Source organism: Protopterus annectens, chromosome 16.part0, assembly GCF_019279795.1.
Source record: "Protopterus annectens isolate FY-2018-M chromosome 16.part0, PAN1.0, whole genome shotgun sequence".
Taxonomy (NCBI): domain Eukaryota; kingdom Metazoa; phylum Chordata; order Ceratodontiformes; family Protopteridae; genus Protopterus; species Protopterus annectens.
Genome location: NC_056750.1, coordinates 674,396,527 through 674,421,285, shown reverse-complemented (window position 1 = coordinate 674,421,285; position 24,759 = coordinate 674,396,527). Strand labels below are relative to the sequence as shown.

Sequence of the window (24,759 nt, the reverse complement as noted above, 5' to 3'; positions counted from 1 at the left end):
CGTGGTCTGGGCCCAGGCAAGGAAGGCAGAGAGAATGCAAGTCCTTATGAGGTATTTGTTTACCACAAGACAAACAATTATTAACTTTCTCAATTTGTTCTGACATCAGCTGAGGCAAGAATAAATGTTCCCCAATGGGGTACTTAGCTTTTAGATGACTTCGGTACTGAAAACACAGGAGCTGACCGACCGGCACTTGCGAACTGCTTCTGCTTCGGGCACCGCGCGGCAAGAAAGACTTAAGAAGATGGCGTCGGCCGATGCCTTTATACTCCAGCCATTGTGACGTCGGAGAGGAGGCGACACCAGCCGACGCCGGACCCAGACTTTGGAATTCGGCCGACCGAGGGCTGCCTGAGGCAGGACAACCCATATGTTATGACTGCAGTTGCATTCTTGAAGGACATCGGCAGTGGCAAAGCCTGCTATGGATTTAGAGTAAAGAGGCAAATGATAATGCTTTGCAAAGGTGTGAACAGAACTCCAAGTAGCAGCCTCTAGAATGTCTTTGGTTGGTACTCCCCTTAGAAAGGCTGCTGAAGTAGCTGCAGCTCTGGTGGAATGAGACCTAATGCCCTTGGGCACGGGTTTACCATGGTGTAAGTAGCAGAAACGGATGCAGTGGCTTATCCACTTTGAAAATGTCTGCTTGAGATAGCCTTGCCCTCTGATCCTGCAGCATATGTCACTAGTAATTGCTCAGTTTTTCTTAGAGCTTTTGTCCTGCTTAAGTAGAATCTTAATTGTCTGTGTACGTCCAAGGAATGCAGAATTCTCTCCCCCTTGTTCTGCGGATTTGGATAAAAGGTTGGCAGAGGAATTGTTTGGTTAAGAGCCACACTGGTAACCACCTTGGGCATAAAAGTAGGATTTGTCCTCAGAGATGCCCTGTCTGGGTAAAATATGATAAACCGCTCTATAGCCATGAGGGCCTGTAGCTCTGAGACTCTTCTTGCTGAAGTAATTGCTAGAAGCAGTGCTGTTTTCCATGATAAGAACTTTATATCAGCGGTAGCAGCTGGTTCAAATGGAGGCAGGGTGAGCTTTTCCATCACATAATTGAGGTACCATGCAGGCAATGGTGATCTTCTAGGAGGCCTTAAATTTCTGGCTCCTCTAAGATACTGCTTTAGTAAAGGATGAGAAAAGATTGGTGGCTCTGTATTGTAATGAGCCGAAATGGCAGAGGCATGGATTTTAAATGATGAGAAAGATAGGTCTTTGTCAAGCATCTCAGTTAAGTATTGCAATATCTGAGGAATATTTGGTTCTGCTGCATCAGCTCCTTGTGCTTGATTCCAAGCACAGAATGTCTTCCATTTGTTAGCATAAGATTTTCTAGTACTGGGCCTTCTGGCTTCCAAAATGACATCCATCACAGCTTTACTGAGAGGTGTTGTCTGCATGACTACATGATCAGCCATGCTGCCAGGTTCAGAGTTTGTAGTTGATTGTGCAGGATCTGATTGTTTTGCTAGGACAGTAGTTGTGGTCTTTGAGGCAAGGTACAAGCTGGGTATTGAGACAAGTTCCTTAGGATTGGGTACCAGTATTGGCAGGGCCAGTCCAGGGCAATTAGTATCATCTTTGGTTTCTCTTGTCTGACTTTTAGGAAGACCTTGGGGAGAAGAGGCAGAGGAGGAAAGGTGTAAACTGATAGGTTTTTCCAACTGAAGGATAGTGCGTCCACTTTCCATGCTTGACTGTGATACGTCCTTGTGCAGAATCTTTTCAATTGATAATTTTGAGGAGAGGCAAATAGATCTAGGTCTGGGCTCCCCCCATTTCTCTGTTATCATGCTGAAGACTTGCGGATTTAGTTTCCACTCGTGAGGGTCCATAAGGTTTCTGTTTAAATCATCTGCCGGAGTGTTTTGTTTTCCTGGCAGGACTTGAGTTTGAAGATGTATTTGGTAGGTCAAAGCTGCATTCCACAGTGCCACGAGTAATCTGCAGAGGGATATGAGTGTGTGCCCCCTTGCTTGTTTATATACCACATGACTGTGGTGTTGTCCGTCTTATCAGTAGTTGCCCTGGATGAAGTAAGTCCTTGAAGGCTGTTACGGCATTTTGAACAGCTAGCATCTCTTTCTGGCTGATATGCAGATGCATTTGTTTTGGTGACCATATGCCCTAAATGCATCTTCCTGTCATGTGGACCCCCCAGGCATAATCTGATGCATCTGTTGTCATGGTTTGGCTGACAGGGGGTAGAGTGAATGGCTGGTCCCATGTTTTGGTGACATGCCTTTGCCCACCATAGAAACTCCTGTTGCAGGCAGGGAATGAGAGGAATCAGTTTCAGGGCTGTGAGAATGTTGACTCCATAAACTTTTTAGGTACCATTGAAGTTTTCTCATTTGCAGTCTTGCATATGGAATCAGTAGTATGCAGGATGCCATGAAGCCCAGAGCCTGCAGAATTTGTCTTGCAGAAGACTGGGGTTTTGTTGCCATCAGTTTGAAGTAAGTAGTCAGTTACCCTTGCTTGTCTGGTGTGAGGTAAGCCATCTGGACAGTTGTATTCAAGCTTGCACCCAGGAATGTTATCTTTTGAGAAGGTACCAGTTGTGATTTCTTTTTGTTTATTGTGTACTCTAGGCATGTTAGAAGCCTTTTCACAAACGCCAGGTGTCGAAGAAGAATGTCCTTGTTCTCTGCTTGAATGAGTCAGTCGTCCAATTAAGGATATATCTGTACACTTTTGTCTGCAAAATGCAATTACTGGTGCCAGGCACTTTGTAAAGACCCTGGGCGTAGTAGATAAGCCAAAGGGTAGTGCAGAGAATTGGTAATGCATTAAGCCAGCCTTGAATATGAGGTATCTTCTGCACGATTGTCTTACTGGGACATGCAGGTATGCCTCTTTTAGGTCTAAAGTCACCAGCCAAGCATTCTTACCCAGCATGGGCAGAAGCTGCTGCAAAGTCAGCATTTTGAATTTTGGAATGTCCAGGTATGTGTTCAAAATCGATAAATCCAGTATTAGCCGCCAGACTTTGTCCTTTCTGGGTACCAAGAACAGTCTTGAGTAAAAACCTTGTCCTTTCTTCTATTCTGGCACTGCCTGAATGGTCCCCATTATCCATGAGGGACCTAACCTGTTTCTGTGCCTCTGCCCATTGATTTTTTGGCAGATCTGGCCAACCATTTGCCATTGGCAGAGTGTGGAAATGGAATCTGTATCCCTGTGATACGATGCTTAGTATCCACTTGTCCTGGGTTATTAACTGCCAATTTTGAGCAAAAAGTTCTAATTTTCCCCCTATGGGTGCTGCCAAAAGATAAGTGCTTGGTGAAGGCAGAGAGAGTCATTGGGATTGCTTTCTGTAGGTTTGCGCTTTATCTCCTCCAGATTTGGAGGTGAAAGCACCCCATTGCTTTGACCTGTATGAATCTTGCACCTGGTATCTGGAACCCTTAGAGCATCTGGATTTGCACCTTTGAGCTCTATCCGACACGGGAAAGGACCAATTTTTGGTATGCCACTGTCTACTGAATCTTGGTGGCTGCACTTGTAAGAAGTCTTTAACAGTTTGCATAGACTTAGCTTTGTCTTCCATTTTCTTTAAAACCTCTTCTGCCTTAATACCAAACAGAGAATCATGCTGTAAAGGTGCATCTAGCAATTTATCTTTAACATGATCAAGTACATTTTGTCCAGGCATGCCTCAATCACAGATCCAGTTACTGCGGCCCTGCAGGAAGCCTCTAAAGAATCAAAACCACACTGCAAAGTAATGCTTTCCAACTTGTTCAGCTGCATGCAATAATTCCTGCAATTCTTTATTTTCTGCACATTCTGAAATCAACATTTTCTGTTTCAGCAATCCCATAACATGTTGTTGGTACTTAAGCATATGAAATTAACGGTTTAAGGCCCTGATTGTCAAGGTTGCAGAAGTATAAACCGTTTTCCCCCATCTGTCCAGTGCTCTTGAACCTCTGTCAGAGGGGGTAGGATTTTTTGCTGTTGAGGCCTTAACTCCCTTTGGACACTGTGAAATAGTTTCAGGATCAGCAGCAGGGTTTCTAAATAAAAATTTATGAGAGTCAGGGACCCTGTAATATCTGTCAGGCTTACTGGTAACTGGAGGTACGGAGTCAGGGGACAAGCTTGACTCTGAAAATACATCATCCACTATGTCTAAAACAGGGGGAATGGCTAAAGGCCTGTGCTGAGGGAGAAGGAGGAAATCTCTGAGCCTCTTTTTTGATTCTGAGAAGTCTTGACTCTCCCAGTGAAAATGCTCCCTCAAAGTACGCAATGTTTCTCCAAATTAATAATCCTCGGGAGGAGATGCAGATGGAATAGACTCCTCAGCATCAGAATCCTCACAGGGAGGTAGAGATAATTCCTGATCAGAAGAGTAATCAGAAGAAATAGAAACCTGCTCTGAAGATTCATAATCAGTGTCTTGCCAAGGCCTCTTATCAGGAGGGGGATGGATACCCCTGATCAAGATAATAAGGTCTTCAGCCATTTTGATAATCTGTTTTTTAGGCATAGAGGCCTATGTACATTGCTCATGCGTCATTATTTTAGTTTTAGAAGTTGCTTTTGTCTTTGGTTTTGCAGCTGTCGTCGGTTTGATATACAAATGTTGAGGTCTGAATACACCCTCAGAAGCCGGTGCCTGCTCAGCGGCTCTGGACCCATCCGAGGGAAATACATCTGTCCGTCCAATACCTTGAGTATCTTGCAGCATGCCGGACTCCACATGGGTGTTGGTAGAGGCCTGCGACTCAAAGGTAGCGGGTTATCAGGGGCTGCGAAAGCACCTCACCGAGTACCGGCGAAGCAGCGACTAGCTTAGGAGAAGCTTCATCGTCGGTTTTAGATCTCAACTGCCTTTCTGTGTCCTTTTCTTTGCATTTTTTATGTACTCCGGTAGTCGGATTGCTATCAGACATTTCTGGGTAGTTAAATCTTCAACCAAAATATTTAGAAGCAAAAATATACAGACGCTTAAAAGTGCATTGGTTAAATTTAGCACAAAACCGACAGCAAGGCACGTTGTGATCAGGATCTGGGCAAGGAATACAGTATAAATGGAAATCCTTTTGAGGTATTTGATTCCCACAAGTAATGCAATTATTAACTTTTACTGACATCGGAAAGGAGCAAGAAAAAGTTTCCCCAACGGGGTACTTGGCTTTAGTTTGAAGACTTCGGTTCTGAAAAACGAAAACGAAAATTTCAGGAGTCGGCTGACCGGCACTTGCGAACTGCTTCTGCTTCAGGCACCGCGCGGTAAGAAAGACTGATTAAAATGGCATCGGCTGCATGTTTTTGACCCCTGACGACATGACGTCATGGAAGAGGAGACAGCAACCAACGCAGGACCCAAGACTTTATTCAGGCCGACTGAGGGCAACCTGCCAGCAGATTACCCAAATGTAATGACTGCAACAGTGAAACACGAAGAACATCCTTAAAATAAAGAATTTCTCCACAGAAAATAGTTTATCAGTTAGATACCGCTACTATTAAACTGACAAAGGGTGAGTGCTCATTTTAAAAGTATGTTACAGTCTTGATACAATCCACTATAACACAGCACTCTTACCCTTAAAACAACTTTCCTGAGAAGGAAAGTAATAAAACATCAGTACATCCCAAAAGGGAACACCCTCCCAGCTAAGGAAAGTACAAGCTGACTATCGATCCTTGGAAGCTTGGGAGGAGTGTACTCTGACGTTAGTAAAGCTTTGAATGGCTTTGCATCCAAACTTATCTTTTAGCCAGCTCGAGCTGCTTGACAGTTTGGGTGCGTAGAAGGTGCCATTACGCTTTGGTACCTGGCCGGCTGTTATATCTTTGGGAGGATATAACCCATAATAGCTAAGGCTACAGCAGTAGTGATCAGTATGAATAACTTCATAAACTTGCCTTGTGTTAACACCTGACCCTTCCTTAACTTTCATCAGTCAAACAAATAGTGCTATCATCAAAACCCTAGCAGAATTAAAACTGCTACAAAACACATTCTAAATTCTGAAACTAGGCAAGCCACATTATACAATGCTTTTATTCCCAAAATGTGGTCTCCCCCTGCCTGCCCATCATTCCAGTGCTAGCACACTATACCATTCAGTTTAAATTTTTTTGTTCAGGAGTTCCCTTCTTGCACAGCTAAACCACTCAGTGGCATGAAGTGGGTGTCCACAAATTGCAGATGCACCTTTTTACGCAACTCTCTACCTTTCAAAAATGAAATTCAAGGTCAGTGTCCACCAATAAAGACAAAACTACAACTTGGAAAGCAAACCTACTCACCCAGGGACTATCACAAAAGCTCCCTTTACTTAGGTAGCCCCAGATTCAAAAAAGTAGGATAAAGAGCCTTCAACACAACTTAAGCTCATCTGTGTGGACCCACCCTGCTCCAAAACTCGGGCAGCAATCTATCCTTCAAGCTTCAAGGAACTAATTAAAATACCATATAATAAAGGAGACAAGCTGCACCTTTTCCGTGACATGGGCTACTAAACTTAACTACATTTCTCACCTAATTAAAATTCCTAGCTTGCTCAATTCAAATTGCTTTCTACAATGTAAATATTTAACTTTTGCTGTTTTATATGTTCTGCACAAACGTACACAAGGTCTTCTTACTGTACATCCTGCACTAAGTTCTGCACTGCTTTTAGCTTTTATTTTCACGGTAAATATTTCCTCATTGGACAATGTATGCCTGGGTTGCAGCTGAAAATAATCCTAGGACCAGTTTACCTACACAGTTATCAAAAATAAAATGTAGTCAAACCACTAGTTTTATTTACCTGAAATGACAGCTTACTCCACAGACTAGGAATGCATCGTGTTAGGAGCCCCTCTCCTCCACTGCATTTTACTTGAAGATATAGCTTTAGTTCACTAGTACAGATGCTTGTACAGACACTGTTTTTAAATAGAAATGACAGGTCAAACAGGATTGCGTCATTCATGGCTTGAAAAGCAAGACACAGGTCGTCTCAGAGCAAACTGCAAGCTACTGCAGATAAGGACAGTTATGCCAATTTATTAAGATAAGCTTAAGAATTTAAGGTCTTTAATTTTCTTCGGTATCTTTTGGGCCTTTCCAGATAATCGATATGCTTTAGTTTATACATAAAGAGGAGACTGTATTCAATGATGGAGTTTATAAGGGAATAATTCAGGGGAAGGATAACTTCTTTGGGTTTTGAAGACATTCTCTTGAAACCTGACAGTCAGATATTAGGATTTCTTGACTATGGTGAAAGCAACACAAAAATACAGCCTGGTATGTTGCCTGGTCCCATGGAAATATTTTTAGCCTTTGACAGTGTTCCTAAAACATGCAGCAAGGTGATTTCAGGGGAACTAAATTTTCAGGGATACTATGGGTAATATTATTAGTAGGTGGGGTAAAATTCATCAATAAATTTGTCCACTAATGTACTGGATAGCCTTGGAATTGGACTATGTGATATTTAAGCAGTAGCCCACAACCAGGTGTTATCACACGATTTATTTACAGCTGGTGTGGTCTGATCACGATGGTGAAGACTGAATGATCAAACTAAGCCAACTGTGGGTAAATCCTGGGATACTCCCACCCAATTATGGGTCATTACGGTTGTGCAATCACAATTAAAGAAATTTACCTTTCTTACATAACGTGACTTATAATGGAACTTTAGTACTTTTCGGCTTTGAAAAGCAATGTACTGGGCATGCATATGGTACATATGTTTGCACAGTACATCAGTTCTGTAGAACACTTAGTTCAGCAAAAAACAGGGAGAGAATGCACTCTATGTGCCAGCTTTATTTGCCAAATAAGAACAGACTTTGATGTCTGGCACTGCTAATGACAGAAATCCATCGACTTAATAAATTTATTGGGGATAAGAAAAATGTGAGGAAAATCAGAAACATTCTGCAATTCTGTCGACAGTTGATGGGTATGGTTATCAACTGTTTACAGATTTGCAAAATGATTCAGCTTTAAATACACCTCAAAATGTGTAAAAGTCAGTCATACTAGTGCAAAAATTTGTCCCTTAAATATTTGAAAGGCAGGACTTATTTTTACATTGGCATATGCCTGACTTGCACTGGGCACGCTGAATGGGCTGTCCAATCAGCGTACACATTTCTGAATAAAAATTAGGCTTTACTTTATAACATAAATCATCTCAGTGCCTTGTTGACAATTTATTCCCTGACAACTGAAGAATTTGTAGATTGCACTGGCTACATCCTTGGAATAAGAATATGTTATATAAATGAGCTCAGTGCACTGTTATCCATTCTTCCTTCATTTCCAGACATACCTGAAGGATTTTCAGTTTCATTTGGTATCTATGTTGACCTTACTTGAAAGTATGAAGCTGAGTGCAAGCTTAAGCCCATTACTGGCATGTTTTTGTGTGGTCCTGAGATAAGGGGTTGCAGACTTCTTACAATTTGACACTCTCTTTTGTTATACAGTTCATTAATATGACTAGCACTCCACCAGAAAACTTTCCCTCTGTGTTTACCATTATTTTCAGTGGACAGGTATTGACTCAGCTTTGCAACTATTTTGGTGCTGGAAAAAAAACAGAGCTGAATGCTGCAGCCATCTCAAATTGTGTTAATTTGCAGGGGATTATTTAAGCAATAACCCATGCCTGGGTGTGGGTAATGCTGGATTTACCCACGGTTGGTGTGGTTTGGTCACGAGGGCGAAGCCTGAGTGGCCAAATAAAGACAACCGTGGCTAAATCCAGACTTACCCACACCCAGAAGTGGGGTTATTGCTATTAAACAATGACATTATTTAAGAAAAAAATACTTACTTTTCTTAAATAATGACATTGTATAATGCCTCCGTGCTGCCCTTCCGCAGCTGTCCGGTATTCTGCTGCAGTTCTGATGTACTGCGCATGCGTATGCTTATGCAGTACATCAGAGCTGTGTGTGGAAGCAACGGAGAAAGGAAGACCTCCGTTGCTTGTTAAAAGAGTTTAACATAGCTAGATAGCTTTAAAAAAAAAAGCAACTGAGATCTTCCTTTCTCCGTTGCTTTTTTTAAAGCTGTCTCGCTATGTTAAACGAGAATTTAACATAGTGAGACAGCTTTAAAAAAAAAGCAACGGAGAAAGGAAGATCTCTGTTGCTTTTATTTAAAGATATCTCACTATGTTAAACCATTTAACATAGCGAGATTACAGCAATAGAGCTCTTCCGTGCTCCGCTGTTGTCTAACACACACACACACACACACACACACACACACACACACACACACACACACAAGAGACATATACTAATGGAAAAAGTCCAGGCGACCGGACCTTTTTCCATTAGTACAAGTCTGATTTACAACGGGCACGCTGACCAATCAGATTGCACATTTTGGAATATTAATTGTGAATTTTTCATAAGGTTTCTACAAAACAAAGGGTGCCCTGGTAAAGTCCCTATACACAGGTTAATTCACTGGTGGGATGGTGCTAGTAGGCCTCATGGTCCTTTAACCAAGGAATAGGAAATACAGGGTGGAGTACGTGCATGTGCTAGGTTGGTAAGGACCACGTCAAGGACAGTACAACCGCCAGTGCACAGACCTTTAAGACTAGGAAAGACTGAGTATATCCATTTCCTAGAGGGGTAAGTGTGCCAATTATTGTGTTTCTATACCACTACATCGAACAGTCAATTATGCTCATGAGGGGGCTGTGGGACGGATCCAACTCGACTGTATACTCCAGCATCGGATCCAAAATCCAAGCTCCTCCCCTACCCATAATTCCCCACTCTCCCTCCTCCTCTCAGATTGAGTTTGTTGCAGAACAGCACCAACCCTATTACAGCATAAACCCCTTTTATCCCTGACTGAAAAGGACAGCGACATACACAGATTCAGTTTAAGCCAAGAAAGCCAATGGCTGCTTCTGTCCAGTCCACTACACAGCCCAAAGAAAGGGTGGTTAAAGACAAATGAAAAGCAACAACTCAGATGAAACATTATGATAAGTACATAACTAATTTACCTGAGGTTTTCATTTGATCTTCAACCTGTGGGACAGAGTCCCTAGTTACTATAACCCTTGGAAGTTCTCACTGGAAGAATATTCCGGAGCAAAGCTGAGCCGAAAGATACTCTGCTCCTGGAAAGATGATCCAATTTTTAATGACAAATAAAGGTATGCAACTAAGAACAGATAGCAGCAGAACAATCATCATCAACAGGAACCCTGGACCAAAAGGCTGCAGAAGTAGAGACTGATCTGGTTGAAAGCACCTGGACAGGGCCCGGGTGGGGACAAATCTTTGGACCAAGAGGCCAAAGAAATGCACTCAAATCCAGTGAGCAAGAGTAACTTTAAAAACAGGCTTTCCCAAATGAGGCTTAGAGAATGAAATAGCTGATCTGATTTTCGCAAATCTTTGGTTCTATGCAGACAGAAATGCAGCTGCCTGTGTACATCAGGTAAGTGTAATTTGTACTCCCTCTTGTTTTGGAAATTTAGGAAGAAAACTGGCAAATTAATAACCTGGTTAATATTCGATTCAGAAGCCACCTTCGGCAAGGATGGGTTGGGCCAAAGTGACATATTGTCTTTATGAAAGACCACATAAGGGGTGCTTAATAGATGACGTCTGAAGTTCAGAAACCTTCTCGGCTGAGGTAACAGCCACCGAAAAGATAATCTTCCACGATAAAAATATCAAATCAACTGAGGCAGCTAGTTCAAACAGGGGAGAAACCAGGCCTGTAACACAAAGGTTAGATCCCAAGGAGGAGCGGGGTCCTTAAACGGAGACCAGAGAAGAAAGGTACCTTTTAAGAATGCCTTACAGAACTCTGACGAAGCCAAGGAAACCAAATTTTCACCCAAATAGAAATTAGAGTTAGCTTCCAACTGAACTTTAACAGTAGGAAAAACTAGTGACATTGTTAAAAATATGAGCTAAAAAGATCCAGAATGTCAAGACTGGCACCATAAAAGGATCCAGGTCATGCTGAGAAGCCCAGGTCGAAAAATGTTCCCATTTTGGTGAGGAAGCCCTGACGGGAGTGTGAGCAGATAGTACAGTTGTGTATACTTACCATAAATGTAGATGTTCGAGTGTATTCACTGTTGCAGTCATCACATTTGGGTTATCTGCTTGCAGTACCCCTCAGTCGGCCTGATTATCAAAGTCTTGGGTCCTGCGTCAGTTGCTGTCTCATCTTCCATGATGTCAGGTAGTCAGGGGTATAAAGCATGCAGCCGACGCCATTACATCAGTTTCTTGCCCCCAGATGTCAGGTGCCCCCATAATGGGAAGCAATTATATACAAGGCTACACATACAACAAAAAAGCAAATACACCAAAAAGCTTTAAGCATAGTAAACAAGAATAGAGGTATAGTCAATAGAAGTCAGGGAGCTGGAGGGAGGGTAACCAGGACTGCAACAGTGAATACACTCGAACATCTACATTTATGGTAAGTGTACACAACTGTACTATGTTTTTCGTGTTTCACTGTTGCAGTCATCACATTTGGGTAGATTCCCAAAGCTAAGGATGGGAGGAGGAAATCAGATAGCATTAGGACCAGCTATAAGGCCTGCAAGACTGCAGTGGCAAATCCAGCTCTGGATTTAGAAAAAATTGGCAAGTGGTAATGCTTGGTGAAAGTATGTACAGAACTCCAGCTAGCAGCTTCTAGCATGTCCCTACTAGGGACACCTCTGTTAAAGGCTGTAGAGGTAGATGCAGCCCTGGTTGAATGTGGTCTTATCCCCTGTGGGGTAGGTTTTCCATGATGCTTACAGCAGAAAGTAATGCAATGGCCTATCCGTTTAGAAATGGTTTGCTTTCAAATGGCCTCCCCCTCTGCCCCTGCAGCAAATTCAACTAGCAGCTGTTCAGATTTCCTGAGAGGCTTAGTCCTGTCCAAGTAAAATCTAAGTTGTCTGTGCACGTCCAAGGAGTGCAGTATTCATTCCCCTTTGTTCTGTGGATTAGGGACGAAGGTTGGCAAATGAATGGACTGATTAAGGGCCACACTGGATACCACGTTGGGCATGGAGGGATTGGTCCTAAGAGATACCCTGTCAGCATGAAAGATGATGAAAAGCTCCACTGCCATGAGGTCCTGTAATTCAGACACCCTTCTTGCTGAAGTGATGGCTAGAAGGAAGGCTGTTTTCCAAGAAAGGAATTTTAACTCTGCATTTACAGCTGGCTCAAAGGGAGGTAATGTGAGCTTTTCTAATACAAAGTTAAGGTCCCAGGCTGGAGTCAGTGCTCTCCTGGGTGGTCTTAAGTTTTTGGCCCTTCTGAGGAATTGCTTCAGCAGTGGATGAGAGAAGAGGGGTGGTTCTGTATTGTAATGCGCTGAAATGGCTGAGGCATGAATTTTGATGGGAGTAAAATGAAAGGCCCGTGTGAAGCATCCCAGTTAAGTATTGAAGAATATGGGGTAAATTGGGTGTTGCTGTGCCCATCCCCTGAGTTTGGCTCCAGAGACAGAATCTTTTCCATTTTTCAGCATAGGATTTTCTAGTACCAGGCCTCCTTGCCTCCAGGATGACATCCATCACTTGCTTACTGAGATAAGGTAAAGGAGAGATCAAGTAATTAGCTGGGCTGCCAGGTTCAGGGTTTGAAGTTGTGGGTGCAGAATCTGGCCCCCTGCTGGGACAGCAGAGCAGGGGTCTGAGGCAGGTGCCATGGTGCCAGCAGTGACACATTGTGCAAGAGGGGAAACCAGTGGTGGTGTGGCCAGTCTGGTGCAATCAGTATTGTCCTTGGTTTGTCCTGTTTGATTTGTAATAGTACCTTGGAGAGGCAGATGGGGAAAAGCATAAACTGCTAAGTTTTTCCAGGTAAAGGACAGGGCATCCACTTTCCAAGCTTGTTTGTGGGGAGTCCTTGTGCAGAACTTGTCCAATTGGTAGTTCTGGGGGGAGGCAAACGGGTCCATCTCTGGGCTCACCCATTTGTTTCTCAACATGTTGAATATCTTTAGTTCCAGTTTCCACTCGTGTGGGTCCATGAGATTTCTGCTTAGGTCATCTGCCAGTGTATTTAGCTTTCCTGGCAGGAAGTGAGCCTGTAGGTGCACTTGGTAGCTCTAGGCTGTGTTCCACAGAGCCATGGCTAGTCTGCAGAGAAGGTACGAAGTGGTTCCTCCCTGCCTGTTTATGTACCACAAACAGTGGTGTTGTCCGTTGTTGTGGTTGTTGATGTGTCTTTTGGCTTTTCCCGGTTAGGGGTCGCCACAGCGGAACTCCGGTCTGCTAATGATTGGCAGATGATTTTTACATGCTGAGTTGCCAGCCCTAACGCACAACTTTCAACGAAGGTACGCCCATTCACGCAAGTCTCCACGCAGAAGACGCTCTAGCTGAGAGTCGAATCGGACAGCATCTTACTGTGAGGCGACAGAGCTACCGCAGCACCACCACCGGTGTTGTCCGTCTTCACCAATAATTGTCCTGGAAGAATGTGGTCCTTGAAGGCTGTCGGAGCATTCTGTACAGCTAACATTTCTTTTTATTGATAAGCAAGTGCATTTGATTTGGGTTCCATTTGCCTTAAATGCACTTCCCTGCCAAGTGAGCCCCCAGGCACAGTCTGATGCGTCTGTCAGGATTTGAGCAGCAGGGGGTAGAGTGAATGGCAGTCCCTTGTTTTAGTGGCAGGCCTCTGTCCACCAAAGGAACTACATCTGTAGACAAGGAATGATAGGAATCATTGATTCTAGATCCTGAGAATGTTGACACCATAGGCTTTTTAGATACCATTGTAGTTTCCTCATATGCAGTCTTGCATATGGAATTAGTAGAAGGCAAGAGGCCATGAACTCCAGAGCTTGAAGTATTTTCCTTGCAGATAGCTGGGTCTTGGTGGCCAGTAGTTTGAAGTAGACTGTCAATTGAATTTGTTTCTCTGGCATGAGGTAGGCCATCTGGGAAGTTGTATTCAAGCTTGTGCCCAGGAGTACAATTTGTTGGCAGGGTAGAGGATGTGATTTCTTTTTGTTTATGGTGTACCCCAGAGACATTAGCAATTTCTTTACAAATGCCAGATGATTTAATAGTATGTCCTGGCTTTCTGCCTGAATTAGACAATCATCCAGGTATGGGTATATCTGAATATTTCTTTGTCTGCAGAATGCAATGACTGGAGGTAGGCACTTTGTGAATACCCTGGGCGCAGTAGTTAAGCCAAAGGGCAGTGAAGAGAACTGATGGTGAATGCAGCTTGCTTAGAAGCGTAGGTATCTTCTGCACAATTCCCTTACTGGGATGTGCAGGTAGGCTTCCTTTAAATCCAGTGTTGCCAACCAGGCATCTTTGCCTAGCACGGGAAGCAGCTGATGAAGAGTTAGCATCTTGAATTTTGTGATTACCAAAAATGTGTTTATTCTGGGTACCAGGAAAAGTCTTGAGTAAAAACCTTGTCCCCAATCTTCTGGGACAGGTTGAATAGCTGTGATGCTTAAAAGAGAGAGAACTTGCTTTTGAGCTTCTGCCCACTGATTTGGGGGTAGGTCTGGCCAACCGTTTGAGGTTGGTAAGAAGTGGAAGTGGAATCTGTATCCTTGGGAAACTATATTTAAAACCCATTTGTCCTGGGTAATGAGTTCCCAATTTTTTGCATGCAGGGCAATCTTTCCCCCCTAAAGGAAAGTACCAGTTTTGTACCTACCATAAATGTAGATGTTAGAGTGTAAACACTACTTGCAGTCATTACATTTGGGTTATCCTGCCGTCAGGCGGTCCCCGCAGTCGGCCAGAGTTCCAAAGTCTTGGTCCGGCGTCGGTTGCTGTTGCCTCCTCCCCGTCAGTGTGACAGGGGTATACAAGATGCAGCCGACACCATTTTCTTCAGTTTTTCTTGCCCCAGATGCCAGGTGCCCCCAAATAGGTAGGCAATAAAAATTGCTAGTAAACAATACAGAAGTAAAGCAAACAACCATTTTTAGTTACCAGCAAATACTGGTACAACTGTACTATGTTCATCAGCAAATACTCCCCATAGGAAATAAAGGGTAGATGCCCTAGGTAAATACCAGAAAGTAAGAGGGGAAGGAGGGAGGGTAACCTGGACTGCAGCAGTGTTTACACTTGAACATCTACATTTATGGTAGGTACAAAACTGTACTATGCTTATCGTGTTACACTGCTGCAGTCATTACACTTGGGTGGAATCCCAAAGCTGAGGTAGGAAGGCGGGATCTATAAGGCATTAGGGGTGGCTATAAGGCCCTGCAGTACAGCAGTGGTGAAGCCTGCTCTGGATTTGGAGTATAAAGGCAAATGGTAATGTTTGGTGAAGGTATGCACAGAACTCCATGTTGCTGCTTCCAAAATATCCTTGGTAGGTACTCCTCTGAGGTAGGCAGTTGAAGTGGCTGTTGCCCCGGTGGAGTGAGATCTAATGCTGCTAGCTACAGGTTTCCCATGGTGGGTGTAGAAGAAACTTATACAGTGTCCTATCCATTTTGAAATAGTCTGCTTTGAAATGGCTTTTCCCTGTGCTCCTGCAGCATATGCTACCAATAATTGCTCAGATTTTCTGAAAGTTTTGGATTTGTCCAAGTAGAAGCATAACTGCCTGTGAATGTCCAAAGAATGTAGTAGTCTCTCCCCTTTGTTCTGTGGTTTTGGATAAAAAGTTGGCAAGTGAATAGTTTGGTTTAGAGCCACACTTGATACCACCTTTGGCATAAACGTAGGGTTGGTTCTTAAGGACACCCTGTCCTGCTGGAAGATGAGGAAAGGTTTCACTGCCACTAGTGCCTGTAATTTTGAAACTCTTCGTGCTGATGTTATTGCCAGTAGCAGAGCAGTTTTCCAAGAGATGTATTTTAATTCTGCTGTGTTAGCTGGCTCAAAATGAGGTAATGTTGATTTTTCCAAAACAAAGTTGAGGTCCCAAGTAGGTGTAGGTGCTCTACGGGGCGGTCTTATGTTTTTATCCCCACTAAGGTATTGTTTGAGCAAAGGATTAGAGAAAATTGGTGGATCCGTGTTGTAATGAGCAGAGATAGCGGAGGCGTGGATCTTGAGGGATGAAAAAGAAAGGTCCTTGTCCAGCATTTCAGTTAAGTATTGCAGTATCTGAGGAATGTTTGGGACTAGAGGGTCAAGGCTGTGCGCTTGGTTCCAGGCATAGAATCTCTTCCATTTATCCGAATAGGCTTTCCTGGTACTAGGCCTTCTGGCCTCCAGAATGACATCCATAATAGCTTTGGAGAGAGGCACTGCTTGCTTGACTAAGGGATTTTCCACGCAGCTAGGTTTAAGGTCTTTAGCTGGCTGTGAAGTATCTCATTGTTGTACTGTGTCAGCAACTGTGGAATTTGTGGTAAAATCCAGGGTGGTTCTTGTGTTAAGTTCTTTAGGATTGGGTACCAATGCTGGAGTGGCCAGTCTGGTGCAATCAGGATCATTTTTGGCTATTCCTGCCTGGCTTTTATGAGTACCTTTGGAAGGAGAGGTAAAGATGGGAAAGTGTATACTTGTAGTTTTTGCTGAATGAGAAGACATCCAATTTCCACGCTTGTGGATGATAGCTCCTTGTGCAGAATTTCTGTAATTGGCAGTTTTTTGGGGTGGCAAACAGATCTATGTCCGGGCTCCCCCATTTTTGTGTTATCATTCTGAATATCTGTGGGTTTAGTTTCCATTCGTGTGGGTCCATAATGTTTCTGCTTAGGTCATCTGCCAGTGTGTTCTTCTCTCCTGGCAGGAATTGTGCTTGCAGATGAACTTGGTAACTTAGAGTTGTGTTCCACAAGGTCATGGCTTGTCTGCAGAGGGGGTAGGAGTGTGTGCCCCATTGCTTCTTTATGTACCACATAACTGTGGTGTTGTCTGTCTTTAGTAGTAATTGCCCTGGATGCAGTAGGTCCTTGAAAGCTATAATAGCATTTTGTACAGCTAGCATCTCTTTTTGATTGATGTGGAGATGTCTTTGCTATGTGGGCCACTCGCCTTGGATACATTTTCCTGCCATGTGTGCTCCCCAGGCGTAATCCGATGCATCTGTTGTCAGTGTCTGCCTGGTTGTGGGCTGAGTGAAAGGCTGTCCTTTGTTGAGGTGACAAGCTTGTGCCCACCATCGAAACTCCTGTTGTAGGCAAGATATTAGTGGCATAACTGTTTCCAAACTTTGACAGTGTTGAGACCATATGCTCTTTAGGTACCATTGTAGTTTCCTCATATGCAGTCTGGCATATGGAATTAGTAGTATGCAAGATGCCATGTAGCCCAAGGCCTGCAGAATTTTTCTTGCAGGGAGTTGGGTCTTTGTTGCCATTAATTGAAAATATTGAGTCAGTTGTCCTTGCTTGTCTGGCGTGAGATAAGCCATCTGGGCCGTTGTGTTCAAGCTGGCACCCAGGAATATTATCTGTTGTGAAGGCACTAGTTTTGATTTCTTTTCGTTTACTGTGTACCCCAGGCAACTTAACTTTTTTACACACGCCAGATGTTTTAGTAGAATGTCCTTGCTCTCTGCTTGAATCAGGCAGTCGTCCAGGTATGGGTACATTCAAATTCCTTTTTGCCTGCAAAATGCAATTACTGGTGCCAGGCACTTTGTGAAGACCCTGGGCACAGTAGATAAGCCAAAGGGCAGTGCAGACAATTGATAGTGCATTGAACCAGCAAGAAATCTGAAGTATCTTCTGCAGTTTTGTCTGATAGGGACATGCAGGTATGCCTCTTTGAGGTCCAAAGTCATGAGCCAAGCTTTCTTGCCCAGCATGGGAAGAAGCTGCTGTAGTGTCAACATCTTGAATTTCAGAACATCCAGATAAGTGTTTAGTGTAGAAAGGTCCAGAATGAGTCTCCAGGCTTTGCCTTTTCTAGGAACCAAAAAGAGTCTTGAGTAAAATCCTTGGCCTTGTTTGTGTGGTGGTACCTTTTGAATAGCTCTAATGTCCATGAGTGCTGTAATTTGTTTTTGAGCCTCTGCCCCTTGATTTGGTGGCAGATTTGGCATTTCTTTTAACCTTGGCAAGGTGTGCAAATGGAACCTGTAACCTTGAGATACAATGTTGAGAACCCATTTGTCTATGGTGATGCAATGCCAGTTGTGACAGAAAAGGGCCAGTTTTCCTCCTAAGGGGGCTGCCAAAAGAGAGCTACCTGGCAACTGTAGTGGAAAGTCATTGAGGCTGTTTTTTATAAGGTTGAGGCCTGTCTTCCCCTTCTTTCTGGCCTGGTGTGCCCCATTGTCGAGGTCTGTAAGGGCCTTGTGTCTGACCTCTACCTCTTGGACGTCTGTATCTGCCCCTTTGAGGTCTATCTGTGACAGGAAAGGACCAATTCTTTGTTGGCCAATTTCTGCTAAAACGAGGAGGCTGAACCTGTAAGAAATCTTTCACGGTTTGCATAGATTTTGCCTTATCCTCCATCTTGTTTAATACCTCCTCTGCCTCAACTCCAAACAGCACATCCCACTGCAAAGGTGCATCCAATAATTTGACCTTAACATGATCTGGTAACGTATGTTCTTTTAACCAAGCATGCCTTCTAATGACAAAGTCTGTAACTGCTGCTCTACAGTAGGCCTCTAAGGAATCAAACCCACATTGCAAAGTATGTTTTCCCACTTGTTCAGCTGCATGCAATAAATCCTGCATTTCTTTTAAGTTTGGAGGATCTGATTCTGGTAGCATCTTTTGTTTCAACTGAGACATCAAAAATTGCTGATATTTTAGCATGTGAAACTGGCAATTCAAGGCTCGCATTGCTAAAGTTGCAGACGTATATACCTTCTTTCCCCATCTGTCTAATGCTCTGGAATCTGTCAGAGGGGACTGGGTTTTTTGCTGAAGAGGCCTTAATCCCTTTGGGTCCCTGAGAAATAGCTTCAGGGTCAGCAACAGGGCTTTTGTAGAGAAATTTGTGACAGTCAGGGACTCTGTAATATCTATCAGGTATAACTGGGGCTGGGGGTAAGGAGTCCGGGTTCAAACTGGATTCAGTGTACACATCATCCACAATGTCTAAAACTGGTGGAATAGCAAGGGGTCTTTGTTGGGGCAATAAAAGAAGTTTCTGAGTCTTTTCTTGGATTCTGAGTAATCCCGGCCTTCCCAATGGAAATGCTCTCTCATGGTATGTAAAGTCTACGCAAAGGAGTAATCCTCAGGCGGAGAGGCTGATGGAATTGATTCCTCAGCATCAGAATCCTCATAACAGGGTAAAGAATATCCTAGGTCCGAGGAAGAGTCAGAGGAGAGGGACACCTGGTCAGAAGATTCATAGTCTGCATCCTGCCTGGGCCTTTTATAAGGAGGGGGATGAGACCCTCCGATTAGAGTGATCAGGTCCTTGGCCATTTTTAGCATCTGTTTCTTAGGCATGGAAGCTTGTCCTGGAAAGAGTTGTCTCTGTTTCTTTGCTTTTAAGGGGGGCTTAGCTTTAACAGAGGGTTTAATAGTTAACTGGGTAGATCTGAAAACACCCTCTGTAGCTGTGGAATGCTCAGCTACTTTGGTTTCCTCTGTAGGTTTAGGATTGGTAAACTGAAGGCCTAGTGCGTCCGAACGCCCAGCCAGCTCCACGTGGGAGTCGGAGGCGGTCTGTGGTTCTGTGGAAGCGGTAGTCAGGGGCTGCATAGGCACCTCACTGAAAACCGTATAACCGGCGACCGGCCTCGGATGCCTGTCCTTGTGCTTTTTATGTATTGCGGTCGTCGGAATTTCTGACCGCATGGTATAATTGAATTTTCTACCAAAATAATGTCGGGCAAAATCAAACCGTTTTATAGTGCGCTTGTTAAACCTAGCACAAAACAGACAACCAGTGACGTTGTGGTCAGGGCCTAGGCATGGAATACAATAGGATTGAAAATCCTTATGAAGTATTTGCTTCCCACAAGAAATACAGTTATTAACTTTTACTGACATCGGTCTGAGGCAAGAAAAAGTTTCCCCAACGGGGTACTTAGCTTTTTTAGAATACTTCGGTTCTGGATTCGGAATGAAAATCTCAGGAGTCGGCCAACCGGCACTTGCGAACTGTTTCTGCTTTGGGCACCGTGCGGCAAAAAAGACTGAAGAAAATGGCGTCGGCTGCACCTTATATACCCCTGTTGCACTGACGTCAGGGAGGAGGCGACAGCAACAGACGCCGGACCAATAGCTTCAAACTCTGGCTGACTGCGGGACCGCCTGACGGCAGGATAACCCAAGTGTAATGACTGCTGCAGTGTAACACGATGAACATCAGTCAATTGAGCAGGGTTTGGAAAGTTTAGTTAGGTCATTGAGACAGTTTACCATAGGGGGGAGTCTTACTACTCCCTGCTTTGGAAATGGGAGCCCCCCACTGCTAAGGCCTGTGAGTACCTTGGGAATGAAGTCTGGGTGTTCTGCTGGTTCTGTGTTTGGGCTTAAGTCCTGGAAGAGGCAGGAAAGGGCCAATTCTTAGAGGGCCAATGCCTACTAAATCTGGGAGGCTGTACTTGCAGGAAATCTTTAACAGTTTGCATAGATTTAGCTTTTTCCTCCATCTTTTTAAGTACTACTTCTGCTCTGTTGCCAAACAGGCGGTCTTGGTTTAAGGGAGCATCCAATAAGCTTTGACATGATTTGGCTACGACTGCTCCTTAAGCCAAGCATGCCTTCTAAGTATAGACCCAGTGACAGCAGCCATGCAAGATGCCTCTAATGAATCAAAACCACATTGCAAAGTATGTTTTCCAACTTGTTCAGCAGAATGCATTAAATCCTGTAAATCTTTATTTTCAGCACAGTCAGGAATCAACATCAGTTTCTGTTTAAGCAATCCAGTAATATGCTGCTGATACTTTAACATATGAAACTGGCAGTTTAAGGCCCCTAACGGCCAAGGTTGCAGAAGTGTATACCTTCTTACCCCATCTATCCAGCGCCCTGGAATCTCTATCAGAGGGGGAAGGATTTTTGGCAGTAGTAGCCTTAATGCCCTTGGGTCCCTGTGAAATGGTCTCAGGATATGCAGTAGCATTTTTAAAAAGGAACTTGAGAGAGTCAGGAACCCTGTAATATCCATCAGGTTTTCTGGGAGCAGGAGGTAGAGAGTCAGGGGCCAGGCTAGATTCCGAGAAGGCTTCATCTACAATGTCCAGTACAGGAGGGATAGCTAAAGGCCTGTGTTGAGGCAGGAGTAAGAAATCCCCAAGTCTCTTTTTTGAGTCAGTAATCCTGGTTTTCCCAGCGAAAATGCTCCCTAAGAGTATGCAAGGTTTCACCAAAAGAGAAAAACTCTGGAGAGGAAGCAGAGGGAATGGAGTCCTCTGCATCAGAATCCTCATAGGTACATAAGGATAAATCCTGGTCATCAGAAGAAAAAAAGTTGTGTCTTACCAGAACATTTCATCTGTATTGTTGATCCTCGTTCAGTCATTACGTGTGGGTATCTGTTCTGACCTCAGAACCGAGCCGGCCATCTACCAAGCTCGCGTCAGCTGCAAACTCTCGAGCTAAAACTTTTACCCAGAATTCCCCTCTCCCTGTTACCTCAGATTGAGTTTGCAAGTCAAAAGAAGGTAGAGGCTACCTCTGGTCAAATGAACTAATAGAATCGGATGGTGAGATCCACTAGAAGCCACAGGAGGGGTAAGGAGGGATGGTCGTAATGACTGAACAAGGATCAACAATACAGATGGAATGTTATGGTAAGACATAACTTCTTTATCTGATATTGTTAATCCTCGTTTACTCCTTACGTATGGGACAGTCTCCAGCTACCTTTATTCCTGGGAGGTTCTCATGGAAGGACATTCCTGAGCACAAAAGAACCAAAAGATGCTCTTCCCCTGGAGGCCAAATCCAATTTGTAATGATTGATGAAGGTATGAGGGGGTAAGCCCAAGTTGCAGCTGCACAAATGTCATGAAAAGCAGCTCTGGCATGGAAGGCAGCAGAAGTTGCCACCGACCTTGCAGAATGAGCCTTTATGGTAGTAGGTAATGGAATATTACATTGTCTATAAATGAAGGTCACACAGTCTTTCAACCATTTAGCCAATGTGACCTTAGCAACAGCACATCCTAATCTACGTCTAGAATAGGCCAAAAATAACTGGTCTGATTTACGAGAGGCCTTAATCCTGTTCAAGTAGAAGCAAATTTGCCTGTGAATATCTAGGGTATGTAGGCAATACTCGCCTTTGTTTGAATAGTTGGGGAAGGAAAAGTACAGTTTTGTACCTACCATAAATGTAGATGTTCGAAGATCCACATTGCTGCAGTCCTTACACTTGGGGTAGTCCGCTGTCCTCGGTCGGCCCGAATATCAAAGTATAAGGCTGACGTCGATCAAGGCGCATTTGACTGACATCAGGACGTCAGGGTACAAATGCGCATGACCGACGTCATATCCTCAGTCTTTTCTTGCCCCAGATGTCAGAAGACCCTAAAAATAAAGGTCAAAACCAAAAGACAGCAAACAACCAACCCACCACCCTTGCACTAACTATATGTACAATATATATATAATATATACAATATGTACAACCCAACCCACACAACCACCTCTAACTACAGAGGGGAAGGAGGGAGGTAATTGGACTGCAGCAATGTGGATCTTGAACATCTACATTTATGGTAGGTACAAAACTGTACTATGTTCTTCATCTCACATTGCTGCAGTCCTTACACTTGGGTAGAATCCCAAAGCAGAGGTAAGGGAGGATGGCTAACTACAAGGAAGCAGGAGCTGCTAGGATGCCCTGCAAAACAGCAGTGGCAAAACCAGCCCTGGATTTAGAGTAAAGTGGCAGGTGATAATGCCTAGAGAAAGTATGCACTGAACTCCAAGTAGCTGCTTCCAAAATATCCTTGGTTGCCACTCCCTCAAAAAGCTGTTGAAGTGGCAGTAGCCCTAGTGGAATGAGGCCTAATCCCAGCTGGAATCTCCTTGCCATGATGGGAATAACAGAAAGCAATGCAAAACCCAATCCACTTAGAAATAGTTTGTTTTGACACAGGCTTGCCCTGAGAACTCAAAGCAAAAGAAACAAACAACTGCTGAGACTGCCTGAACCCTTTAGTTCTGTCCAAATAATAACGCAACTGCCTGTGTACATCTAAAGTGTGCAAAATCTTTTCCCCTTTATTTTGGGGATTTGCATAAAAAGTAGGCAAATGAATAGTTTGGTTTAAAGCCACACTAGAAACCACCTTAGGCATAAAGGAAGGATTAGTACGTAATGATACCCTATCCTTATGGAAAATCAAGAAAGGCTCAACCGCCATAAGGGCCTGCAATTCAGAAACCCTTCTTGCAGAGGTAATTGCCAACAAAAAAGCAGTCTTCCATGATAAATATTTCAACTCAGAAGTAGCTGCAGGCTCAAAAGGTTGTAGAGTGAGTTTCTCCAACACAAAATTGAGATCCCAAGCAGGAGTAGGAGCTCTTCGTGGGGGTCTTAAATTCTTTGCCCCTCTAAGAAATTGCTTGAACAAAGGATGAGAAAACAATGGTGGAACACAGAGTGAGCCGAAATTGCTGCAGCATGAACCTTAATAGAAGAGAAACACAAACCTTTGTCCAGTAACTCAGTAAGATATTGAAGAGCCACACTTAAATTAGGCTCAGAAACATCAAAATCTTTTGCTGCACTCCAAAATAAAAATCTCTTCCATTTATCTGCGTACACTTTCCTTGTACTAGGCCTTCTAGCTTCCAAAATCACATTCAAAACTTGTTGTGGAAGTTGAGACCCTCTATGGTTCAAAACAGAATATGCCAGGCCGTTAGGTGAAGAGAGTGCAGTTTGACATTCAGCAAATGGCTGTCCTCCTGTGACAACAGGTGTGGAATCAAGGCAAAGGCCATGGAGGCTTCCGTACCAGACTTCTCAGTAATGGGTACCAGTGCTGTCGAGGCCAATCTGGAGCTATTAAAATCATCCTTGGCTTGTCCTGTCTGACCTTTAGAAGTACCTTTGGGAGGAGAGGCAGAGGAGGAAAGGCATACACATGAAGATTGCTCCAACTGAAAGAAACAGCATCCACTTTCCAAGCTGTGGGATGAAACCTTTTTGTGCAAAACTTTGGCAGCTGATGGTTTAGTGGAGAAGCGAACAGATCTATGTCTGGAGTTCCCCATGACACTGTCAATTTCTGAAATACATGAGGATCCAATTTCCACTCGTGGGGATCCATAATTCGTCTGCTCAACACATCTGCTAAGGAGTTCTGTGCTCCTGGCAGAAACCTTGCCTGAAGATTGAGCTGTAAACTGAGAGCAGTCTCCCACAAAATCATTGCTTGCCTGCATAGAGGATAGGAATCGTTCCCCTTGCTTGTTGATGTACCACATGACAGTTGTGTTGTCTGTTAGAATCAACACCTGCCCTGGAAGAAGTAAATCCTTGAAAGCTATTAATGCAAACTGGACTGCTAACATCTCCTTCAGGTTGATATGTAGATGTTGTAGTCTGGCAGGCCACTTGTCTTGTATCCACTTTCCATTTAGATGAGCTCCCCAAGCTGTGTCTGAGGCATCTGTCGTTAAAATCTGACTCGCCTCTGGCCGGGTCACAGAGAGTCCCTTGTTTAGGTGACATTCCTGAGCCCACCACAAAAATTCCTTTTGAATGCAAGGTATTATTTGAATGACAGTGTCTAGATCCTGGCAGTGCTGGGTCCATACATTTTTGAGATACCATTGCAGCTTCCTCATATGCAGTTTGGCATTGGGAAGCACCAGAATACAAGATGCCATGAACCCTAAGGCTTGAAGGACTGTCCTTGCAGTCAGCCCGGACTGATGAGATAGCTGATGGAAGTAAAGGG

General features: G+C 43.8%; 1 protein-coding gene across 1 annotated transcript in view; it reads right to left on the bottom strand.

Annotated features, from left to right (window-relative positions):
- Window positions 1–24,759, bottom strand: part of EHMT1 (euchromatic histone lysine methyltransferase 1) — a 1,716,251-nt gene that overhangs the window by 883,918 nt on the left and 807,574 nt on the right. The window contains exon 15 of the mRNA XM_044058169.1: window positions 15,155–15,174. Within this exon, the coding sequence (XP_043914104.1) occupies window positions 15,155–15,174 (20 nt within the window). The remainder of the gene's footprint in view (window positions 1–15,154; window positions 15,175–24,759) is intronic.